Genomic DNA, 11,085 nt, shown 5'->3' with positions numbered 1-11,085 from the left:
TTGTAAATGCATCAGGCCGTTTCAATGCATTTACCTTAAAGGATAGAATACACGCGCAGATAGGGAGAGTGCAGCGAGTGACTTTCTACATTTGACTACGTCCGGTTTTCAAAATAAGGTGTTCACGTCGGTATATTATATACAGAACCTGCAGTGCTCAAACACACAAATTAAGCATTTTTACAGTGTCATTGTATCTGAAACGGGCGTTAAAAACACTTTCTGATAAGGCAGATATATTTGAGACCGGGACAACTCACCCACAATTAGGCATTTTGAATATCATATTAGTTCACTTCGAATTAAAGTTCAATGTTGCACAGTAAAAACTGTAAAAATGCTGGATTTGTATGAAGTATACAGCCAGAGTGGCCTGATCTCAAATATATCAGCCACCGTCAGAGCTTGTGGAACTATACGTTTTCACAGCAAGTTTCTGACATATTCATTTTAATGTAATTATTATTGTCTTTAACTAAAAATTATCTAAAAAATTAAACAGTAAAAATTCTTGTTTGTGGGTAAGTGTACAGTCAGAGTTGCCCTGATCACAACTGTATCAGCCAATATATCAGCCACTGTCAGAACGTATGGCGCAAGGTGCTTTGGGCCCTTTCAATGCATTTATCATAAATTACAGAATACGCGCGCCCTCTAAATATAAGGCCGGCTGGCTTGACCACGGACTGGCGAATCTGACCACAGCCAGGGTCCCGACTCCCACCGCCACCGCTGTGTTATTCAATACGCTCAATTCTACCTTTCGTTTAAGCAAGATATAAATACCCAAATGTGTGTATCTGTGATGATAAAAAAAACCGCTTCATTATAATTACTGATTATAACAGGGGATTGATGGCTGCAAGGAGTGAACTGACACCGGCATGGCGCCATCTAGTGGCGGGCCTCTGAACGACATCTAAAAGGTCCGCTGCGATCCTTGCAAAAAAAAAGTATTCTGCACCAATTACTTCCGGTGGGGTCACGGTGTTGCAGTAGCGTTTGGATATATTCTGTTATTAAAAACACAGCGTTTCATACATGTTTCACACAGCGTGTTCTGATTTGCCATCTGAGAGAGTTATCGCTGGTTTAGTGGTCTAATAAACATCTAGAGGACCAACAGCGTGGTGAGACAAGGGGCCGAAAGAGGAAGCAGTAGCCGACCATCTTTCTTCTGCCAGCAATAACAAGAACGAGAGAGTGGTTCAAGTGGGACTATTGAGTTTGAGATTTAATGCATTTTTTATACTTGGACACATACTGGACGTTCACCTCCACATCCCAATAGGCTGACGTTGTCGGACACGGATCTCCTCCCCGACCTGACCTGAGGTTCACAAGAAGACTGGCTATTAGAATTTGTATTCCATTTTTTCATGTTTCCAACAGGTTTACCTTCCCCTAATCCTCCACCCAGGCCGACCCAGGAGGCTAGACCAGCAGCTTCTGATGTCAAACACGACAGCAGCATCACGGCTTCGAAGAAGAGGAGAATAAACAGTGGAACCGAGAGGGAAGACTTGATTGACTCCATTTCTTCGTCTCCCAAATCCCTGAATTCTCCCACTTCGCAACACATCCAGAAGAAGTTGCGGTTCGAGGACTCTGTGGATTTCATCGGACTGGATGTGAAGATGACTGAGGAAACTGCTTCATGCTCAAATAAGAGCAAGAACGTATTCCTGCCCGGCGGTGTGGGACACCACGCCAACGGACTGACCAAGACCGCGGGATCCAACACGTTCTCCAACAGTAAACCTGGAGCCGCGAAGAAACTAGTCATCAAGAACTTCAAAGGTGGGCTTTGCGATGTTGGAAGCTGATGAGCATACTGATTCATGGTTCAATTGCCTGTAATACAATAACACTGCGTTCACTAGTGGTAGCCTGTTTCCTTAGTGCAAACAGGCCTTCTAAGATTTTTGTGTCTCAGTATATTTCTCTTTTTGAAAACTGTTTTTTCACACAGATAAGCCAAAGCTGCCAGAGAATTACACACACGAGACCTGGCAGAAGTTGAAGGAGGCAGTGGAGGCCATTCAAAACAGCACTTCCATCAAATACAACCTAGAGGAGCTCTACCAGGTAGAACTGTGGAAGCAAGGCTCGACAATCCAACCAATGTTTGCGTGTGGCCTATGGAAATGTGCTCCTGTCTTGATATGCCACAAACATGTGTTTTCTTTCCCCTTATTAAGGCTGTTGAGAATCTTTGCTCCCACAAGATATCTGCAAAACTCTACAAGCAGCTTAGGGCTGTGTGTGAGGACCACATCAAGGCACAGATCAGCCAATTCAGAGAATATCCTTTCCCCTGTTCCTGTTTTCCTCTGTTAAAGCCAAGCATTAGTATTTTGAACTGAGATCAGTGATTTCAGATATCGCTCACACCACTATTGTATGACCTTAACCCGTATAATTACAGATGCGTTGGATAGTGTGCTCTTTCTGAAGAAAATTGACAAGTGTTGGCAAGATCACTGTAGACAAATGGTAGGGGATCCTTGAATTAATAAACACACTAGTAGTGTTGCTATAATATTAAACCGAATGTAAAATTTAAATGACGTGTTTGTAACATTTTATTTTTCAACAGATCATGATCAGGAGTATATTCTTGTTCCTGGACCGCACCTATGTTTTACAAAACTCCATGCTTCCTTCAATCTGGTGAGTCTTTATTTACTCCTCTCGGTTCACGCTGAAGAGTGGCGCTCCTCCTGCGTAGGCAGCGTCTGACCCTGCTGTGTGTCTCAGGGACATGGGCCTGGAGCTCTTCAGGTTCTACATCATCAGCGACCTGAAGGTCCAGAGCAAGACCATCGACGGCATCCTGCTGCTCATCGAGAGGGAACGCAGCGGCGAGGCCATCGACCGCTGCCTGCTGAGGAGCCTGCTGAGCATGCTCTCCGACCTGCAGGTAACCCTCTTCTAACCCCGCCCCCCCCATCTCACGGACACAGGTGTTTCCTTACTCCTTTAGCTAGCTAGCTCCTCCTTATCGAGTTTCCCTGGTTCACTATGTGTGTTTTGTAATTGGACATGCTAACACTAGTCTTCAGACTTACTATTACAGTTCCCATGCAGCTCTGATGGAGGTTTATCTTTTAGCAAATAATACCACACTGGACTAACTATGAGAGGGAAACACTTTTTCTAGATTTCTTATTGGCAACTTCTCTAGAATTCTCAGCCATCTTGAAACCACCCCATCCAAAAAATACTTTTTTATTTGTCTGCGGTGCAGTTGTGGATTTAGAAGAGACTATTAAATGTTCTGAGCTTCCATTGACTTGCTGTTCCCCCTGTACACCTGTCCTCTATCTAATTAACATGTGTTTGTTGAAAGTAAGCTCAGGTGAAAGGTCTCTTTTGGCCCCTATTGTTTCCAAGATGAATGGGAGCCACCAGTAGGGTCGACAGCTGTGTTATTTGAGATCAGCACGGACCGTTCTTTTGACGAAGCGTCCACATCCCATTGAAGAATACCTCTAATGGCCGCCGTGTTCTCTCCAACCCTGACAGATTTATCAGGACTCCTTTGAGCAGCGGTTCCTGGAAGAAACTAATCGTCTATATGCTGCGGAGGGGCAGCGGCTGATGCAGGAGAGAGAGGTGATTAATGAGACACACACACACACACACACACACACACACACACACACACACACACACACACACACACACACACACACACACACACACACACACACACACACACACACACACACACACACACACACACACACACACACACGATAATAGAATAGTTTGGGCATTTGTGTCATCACCCATTTTTTCCTGAGCATACACCTTTTCTCGTCGCACTGTTTTGCATTGCTGAAGCCAGTCCTGTCGTAACCGGCCTCTTCTGTTATCAGGTGCCAGAGTATCTGTACCACGTCAACAAGCGCCTGGAGGAGGAAGCCGACCGGGTCATCACCTATCTGGACCAGAGCACCCAGTGAGTGGCCGGCCAGACGCTGGGAAATGAATGGAGCACTTTTCGATTGGCTGCACGTTTCCAGTTAATGGTCGATTATTATAATGACTCATTTTTGGTATTCTTTTAGAAAACCACTTATTGCTACTGTAGAGAAGCAGCTTCTGGGGGAACATCTCGCTGCCACGCTTCAGAAAGGTACGTCCCGATTATTTGTTTATTAAGGTATGGTTACCTGAGCCTTCTTTCTCTGTTATCTATTATGACGATGCCATTTTCAGGTTCATTTGATAGATCGATAGAACTACTTTTTAAAGGCTACCATTTAAGAGATAAAGTAATTCGTACCTCTTTATACTGTAGACTATAGCATACACCATAGACTCTGTCTGCAAACGCTTAGCATGGATGCTGATCCAAGTTCCCGGGTTTCCCTGCATGGCGGTGTACTGGCATGTCCACGTTTCTTGAGACCTTGTTGCTTAAACCCTCAGGCTTGACCCACCTGCTGGATGAGAACCGGATCGAGGATCTGTCCCTCCTCTACCAGCTGTTCAGCCGCGTGCGAGGCGGAGTCCAGGTCCTCCTGCAGCAGTGGATAGAGTACATTAAGGTAGGCTGTACGACGTTAAGGTGGGCTGTACGTTAAGGTGGGCTTCACATTAAGGTAGGCTGTGGGCTGCGCGTTAAGGTGGGCTGTACGTTAAGGTGGGGTTAAGGTGGGCTGTACGGTACGGTGGGCTGTACGGTACGGTGGGCTGTACGGTACGGTGGGCTGTACGTTAAGGTGGGCTGTACGTTAAGGTGGGCTGAGCATAAAGGTGGGCTGTGCGTTAAGGTGGGCTGTACGGTGGGCTGTACGTTAAGGTGGGGTTAAGGTGGGCTGTACGGTACGGTGGGCTGTACGGTACGGTGGGCTGTACGTTAAGGTGGGCTGTACGTTAAGGTGGGCTGAGCATAAAGGTGGGCTGTACGTTAAGGTGGGCTGTACGGTGGGCTGTACGTTAAGGTGGGCTGTACGTTAAGGTGGGCTGTACGTTAAGGTGGGCTGTACGTTAAGGTGGGCTGTAGTTAAGGTGGGCTGTACGTTAAGGTGGGCTGAGCGTTAAGGTGGGCTGTACGTTAAGGTGGGCTGAGCATAAAGGTGGGCTGTACGTTAAGGTGGGCTGTACGTTAAGGTGGGCTGTACGGTGGGCTGTACGTTACGGTGGGCTGTACGTTACGGTGGGCTGTACGTTAAGGTGGACTGTACGTTAAGGTGGACTGTACGTTAAGGTGGGCTGTACATTAAGGTAGGTCCCGAATAACCACCAAGGAACAGATGGAGGACACTTAGGTAGTTTGAACCTTGTTGTTGTTTCTTGAGGTCGGTGGTTAACCCCGTCAACAAACAAATTATTACTAATTGAAAGAAAAGCAAAACAAACGTTTAAACTAACTATATCTCTTCTGATTCCTTGTGCAGTAGACTTTTAGAAGCACTTTTTGTAGTGACTCCAATTTTGATTATAGGATTGGAATGCTTCCTGCCTGACTTTAAACTTCTGCCTAATCGCAGCATTTAACAGTCATGGAGTCCTATGGCAGAAACATATCCAGAACGGCTTCAAGATGAGGCTGAGAACAACTTTCCAGAAATGTATTTTTTTAATTTTCAGCGGAAGATCTAAATTCCTGAGTAGGGCTGAATGATTTGGGGAAATAATCTAATTGTGACCTTTAAACCAATATTTTGATGACGATTTCGTATTTAATTTTTCTTTCCAAAGTTCCTTATCCTGAGACAATCTCTGTTTCATTAAATGATCAGATTAGACGGCTTTTGTACATTCATATTCAATTATGGGAAATGGCTGTTGTTTTCAATTTTGTGCTTATCTTGGCTTTGAAGATCTAGATGGTTTGAGCAACTGCTGCTGCAGAGGCACATCCTGCTGGCCTTAAAGTCAACACTAACGTTTCCTTCTCTCAGGTGTTTGGAAGCACGATCGTTATCAACCCGGAGAAGGACAAGACGATGGTTCAGGAGTTGCTGGACTTCAAAGACAAAGTGGACCACATCATCGACATCTGCTTCATGAAGAACGAGAAGTTTGTCAACGCCATGAAAGAGGCATTTGAAACGTTCATCAACAAACGTCCCAACAAGCCCGCTGAACTCATCGGTAAGAGAACGCCTCATCCTGCGGACACTTGTTTGATCCTAATCCAACCTAAACCTAATCCAACCTTCTTGTGTTTACCTTTATAGCAAAGCATGTTGACTCAAAGCTAAGGGCAGGCAACAAAGAGGCAACCGATGAAGAACTAGAGAAGATGCTGGACAAGATCATGATCATCTTTAGGTTCATTTATGGTAAGGATTTGTTCTCAATATTTGTTAAAGGGGTAGTGAACCAAAAACCTTATTATTATTTTACTTAACTGTGAAATATGTCTTGTATGATTGTCAACATAGTAAGCTTTGTTGTATGTATCCACAAAATAGTATTTGCTTACTGTCACAAAAATGAGATTCCAGTACACTTTGTACAATATAATAGTATAATGCCATGTTATGTGACGGGCATTTTATATTGATCATCACTTCTTATAGCGCTTATAAGAAGGTAGTATAATGTTTGTGTGGGTCGTAACCATGGGGAAGCAAGCAGGGCTGACGTCCCCACGCTTGAGGGAGGTCGCGCTCGCTACGGCCTCACCTCGGAGATGGTCCATGTCACGTGCGGCGGGGAACGTTAGCGCATTTAAACCGCTAGTGGAACCGTAAGTCAGCACGGCACGCCATGACTGGGCCTGAGTCTTGGGATGGGGCCAATCCGAGCTGAAACCGGGGGTTACACTGACACTTAAATTACTTTTAAAAAGTGAAATGTCAAATACTTTGCGTTAATATCTGAATCCCCTTTTTAGGTAAAGACGTGTTTGAGGCCTTCTATAAGAAGGACCTGGCCAAGCGGTTGCTAGTGGGGAAAAGCGCTTCGGTCGATGCTGAGAAGTCGATGCTGTCGAAGCTCAAACACGGTTCGTGTTCTCCTTCTCTCTGTATCTTGTTTACCCAAACCCTTTGGAGTTGCATAAGTAAAGGTTGTCAATCCACCAAAAAGATATCATAATGATTCATTAATCATCAATTATAATCTGGTTGTTTCCTTGCTTGCTTGGCAGATCCCTTTTTTTTTCTTTCTTTTTTTAAGTGGGTTGTCATTACAGTTGAACATGGACATTTTGGTTAAAATTATATAAAGGTTAAGCATGGATTTTCAGTTCTGTACATTACACTTGATTTAGTCTCACAACTCAGACATTAATTTACAAATCAACACAGAGACTAGATCTAATGGCAGGCGTGCTAAAATCGAGGGATCTGGCATTCCGTTTCTTTCGCCTCATATTTGTTTTGACCAATCACGTTGCCGGAAACGGGGATCTGTAATCACATAATTGGGACGAGGCGTAATGCCCCTTCGGGTTTCTGCTACAGCATGGTAGGACTGCTGGATCTGACATTTCTCTTTACGATCACTAATTAACTAATTATTTATTTATTAATTTATACACTTACTAATCATTTACGTTAAGAATGCGGAGCGGCTTTCACCAGTAAGCTGGAGGGCATGTTCAAGGACATGGAGCTGTCCAAGGACATCATGATGCAGTTCAAACAGGTGATAATCATTTTGAGCTACGGTTTCCCAAAACAATAGCCCTGGTTGGTTCCACGTTATTCCTTTGACACGTTGAATTGTCTACGCATCCAATGGCACAATTCCTCGGAAGCCACTGAATGTACGTAAAGATATATATTGTTTCTTTCTTTTGACAAATGTACTTTTGTACAAATGTAAGTTGCTTTGGATAAAAAGTCATAAATATAGGAACAAACTGTTGGTTGACTCTGCCATCGTAACGGTCTAACCCTCCTTGCAAGTACCAGAACATCCCAGGCAACATTGAGCTGACCGTGAACATCCTCACCATGGGATACTGGCCGACGTACGTCCCCATGGAGGTCCACCTGCCTGCAGAGGTCAGTACCCGGTGGACATGGATGTCTTTCACCTCACACATGAACCAGACACTGGTGTGACTCAAACATGTATGTTCTATCAAACGATCAGATGGTGCGGCTGCAGGAGATCTTTAAGACCTTCTACCTCGGGAAACACAGTGGGAGGAAGCTGCAGTGGCAATCAACACTGGGACATTGTGTCTTGAGGGCGGAATTCAAAGAGGTATGCTAATGCTTTCTGCTCGTTTCCGCTCTTCCTGTGTGTCCTGATGGCCACCCGTGAAGCCACAGGTTTCAAACACGGTGATCTCGTGTCTGTGTCCCTACAGGGCCGGAAGGAGCTCCAGGTGTCTCTGTTCCAAACACTGGTGCTGCTGATGTTCAACGAAGGGGAGGAGTTCTCCCTGGACGAGATCAAATTGGCGACAGGAATAGGTTTGTTCAATCGCACACACACCGGATTCAAAAGCATTTTGCAACCTGGCCCTGTCACTCAATGTGCCTTGGCCCTAAGATTCGCGAACGATTCGCCAGAATAAACGAATCCCGAAGGTGAATGACGAGAACTGATTCCCAAAACAAGAGAACTGATTCTCTTGTTTTAACCAGAGATGTTGTCACGTGAATAAAAGATGCAGACGAACAGAGCTTAATCTCCGCTCAACCTTACATTGATTGAGTCTAAAAGGTTCTCATGGGGGTTGAGGCAGCTTGGGCTATTCTTAAAACCACACACTTGTAATACTCGAGTGGAGACGTAGGCTAATGCTTCAGAAATGTGCTGTTTTTCGAGCACCGTCACCGTCTGAGACCTTCTGGTGTTTTGAAAGCAAAGGGGTGAGGCCACACACCTGAGATTCCCTGTGACTAAACAAACTGATCGAACGACTCAAACAAACGTTTCGTGATAGTGAAGGGAACTGAATTCCCGGATAAGAATCATTTTGCCCATGCCTACTAAGAACAGATGGTTCAAGTGTTTGTTTGTGTTTGTGTCGGACACTACAGAGGACAGCGAGCTGAGGCGGACTCTGCAGTCGCTAGCGTGCGGCAAAGCCCGGGTCCTCACCAAGGTCCCGAAGAGCAAAGACATCGAGGACGGAGACAAGTTCTCGTGCAACGACGACTTCAAACACAAACTCTTCAGGATCAAGATCAACCAGATCCAGATGAAAGAAACGGTACGACCTGGTCCAGGGTGGCAGACACTCTGGTCCTAATTGTTCCCCATCGTGTTGAACTGAGATCCTCATGGTCCCTGTGTGTGTGCCCCCCCCGCCCCTTCCCTTAGGTGGAGGAGCAAGCGAGCACCACCGAACGGGTGTACCAGGATCGTCAGTACCAGATCGACGCCGCCATTGTTAGGATCATGAAGATGCGCAAGACCCTGACCCACAATCTGCTGGTGTCCGAAGTCTACAACCAGCTCAAGTTTCCAGTGAAGGTAAAAACTCTCACCCACAATCCTGTATCTCTTTCCATTGGCTACATTATTAAGGTTTAATATGTGAGCAGCCGGCCAATTAGTTTTAATGCAATTAAGGCGCTCTGCACAAATGGCATTTTTCTAATGAGCCGTTAGGCAGTCTTGTTGGAGCACAATGGGTCCTGTCAGACCCTGTTGTAATGTGCCTTCGCAGCTATGTTGAACATGCCAACGGAAGAGGCTCTGCTGAACTTAAACAGGGTGTTGTTGACCGCATCGTTAACCCCCCCCCCCCCTTTCCCCTCTCGCCGACCCTCAGCCTGCTGACCTGAAGAAGAGAATAGAGTCTCTGATCGACCGAGACTATATGGAGCGGGACAAGGAGAACCCCAACCAGTACAACTATGTGGCTTAGAGGAAGAGGGCGAGGGAGCGAGGGCAGGAGAGAGATGGAGGAAGACGAGGGCCATCCGGTTTGGCCGAAGGCTTTCGTGAATGCTTGGTCTCCTGTCCTGCTCGCTCCGTCGGACGGCTCCAGTTTTTCCTCCTTAAACCCAGCGACCGACAAGTGAATGGATACTGCTCCCCGGGAGGGCTTGTCAGGGCTGGGTTGATCTTGTGGACCGCATGCCCGTTTAAAATAGGATATTGTCAGCGTTCCTCTTTCGCCAGTAAGAGAATGGGACTTCCACGGACAAGGAGACAAACAGATGTTGGTCATTTTTGCTCTTTTCTGTTTATGGAGGAAGGAGAAATATTTATTTTCAAACTTAGATTCTTCTCTCTTCATAGTTTCGTGAAATGCGTTCGGCTCCTTTATTACGTCACTTTTGTTTTTTTCGTTCACTGTCTATCCTCAGCCAATACACACATGTATACACACACATACACCTCAACATATACACGCCTAACACTGCTCACTTGTACTCTGTGTTGGAAGTAGGACAAAATAGGGTGGTTTCCTCGGTCTGCGTCAAATGTGAGGCCAATGGATTAACATTCATCTCCAGATCTCATGTTTGAGTCGTTCCAGTGTTAAATGTGTGCATCTGTGAACATTTCAAATTTGCAATGCTCCGTTTCACTGCTACAGCGATGCTTATGTCAAACAGAATTCATGGGATAGGATCAAATTTGAAAATTATGCCAGAATTGCGGTATGTGCCAAAATTACAGCACTTATTTTGTTATCCCGATGTCTTCATGTTGCTCTGCATTTCCATTGAACACATATTTGCATCACTTTTTTTTTTCTTCCCCATGTCACGTTTTTTGTACATAATTCATGGACGGTTACATTTTTAAAATAGTGTTTGAGAGGCACCTGTTTTTTAAAACGTTTTTGTGTTAACCAGTAGGGTGTTGTAATGACTAAGCACAAGAACGTCAGTTGCTCCGTTTCTGAATTCTTTTTTTCTTTTTTCCATCACCCAATGAGCATCTTTTTTTTTTTTTTACAAGTTTCATGAAGTGTCTTGTTGGCCCTGGTTAAAAGTGGGATGAATGTGAATCAATTGTCTCAACAGATGAATTGATTAAGAAATAATGCTTGACCAGATTTATGCCCTGTGTCCAAATGAGTCTGTTGGGTTATTACTTCAGATTAAAAACAATTGTCTGTTTGAATTCATATTTTTCTCTCCTCCACTTTATGCTTCGAAGTATGTACAATAGTGTCTCTGACAATTCACTTTAGTTAAG

At 45.0% G+C, this 11,085-nt stretch overlaps 1 protein-coding gene across 2 annotated transcripts; it reads left to right on the top strand.

The window, feature by feature from the left end:
- Nucleotides 1–979: 979 nt before the first annotated feature.
- On the top strand, nt 980–11,014 carry cul4b (cullin 4B). Of its 2 annotated transcripts, none has more exons than XM_030368513.1 (20): nt 980–1,800; nt 1,973–2,088; nt 2,202–2,305; nt 2,427–2,496; nt 2,600–2,673; nt 2,761–2,923; nt 3,529–3,618; nt 3,885–3,967; nt 4,077–4,144; nt 4,441–4,559; nt 5,919–6,111; nt 6,198–6,302; nt 6,860–6,970; nt 7,529–7,614; nt 7,878–7,976; nt 8,068–8,181; nt 8,288–8,393; nt 8,967–9,139; nt 9,250–9,402; nt 9,704–11,014. In XM_030368513.1, the coding sequence occupies exons 1-20, from the start codon at nt 1,380–1,382 to the stop codon at nt 9,797–9,799; spliced, it is 2,544 nt and encodes an 847-aa protein (XP_030224373.1). In that variant the 5' UTR covers nt 980–1,379; the 3' UTR covers nt 9,800–11,014. The 2 variants fall into 2 exon arrangements, with proteins under 2 accessions (XP_030224373.1, XP_030224374.1); XM_030368514.1 differs by having other exon boundaries at nt 981–1,800; nt 7,884–7,976.
- Nucleotides 11,015–11,085: the final 71 nt, after the last annotated feature.

The sequence above is a fragment of the Gadus morhua genome, chromosome 10, assembly GCF_902167405.1.
Source record: "Gadus morhua chromosome 10, gadMor3.0, whole genome shotgun sequence".
Taxonomy (NCBI): domain Eukaryota; kingdom Metazoa; phylum Chordata; class Actinopteri; order Gadiformes; family Gadidae; genus Gadus; species Gadus morhua.
Note: the sequence above shows the minus strand (reverse complement) of the source record. Positions and strands in the feature narration are given on the sequence as shown.

What these genes read in the sequence shown, in the direction of transcription:
- cul4b (XM_030368513.1), top strand. Translation starts at nt 1,380, where the DNA reads ATGTTTCCAACAGGTTTACCTTCCCCTAATCCTCCACCCAGGCCGACC. An exon ending in AGTCATCAAGAACTTCAAAG is followed by an intron (nt 1,801 to 1,972) that starts GTGGGCTTTGCG and finishes TTTTTCACACAG; the next exon opens with ATAAGCCAAAGCTGCCAGAG. An exon ending in GCTGTCGAAGCTCAAACACG is followed by an intron (nt 6,971 to 7,528) that starts GTTCGTGTTCTC and finishes ATTTACGTTAAG; the next exon opens with AATGCGGAGCGGCTTTCACC.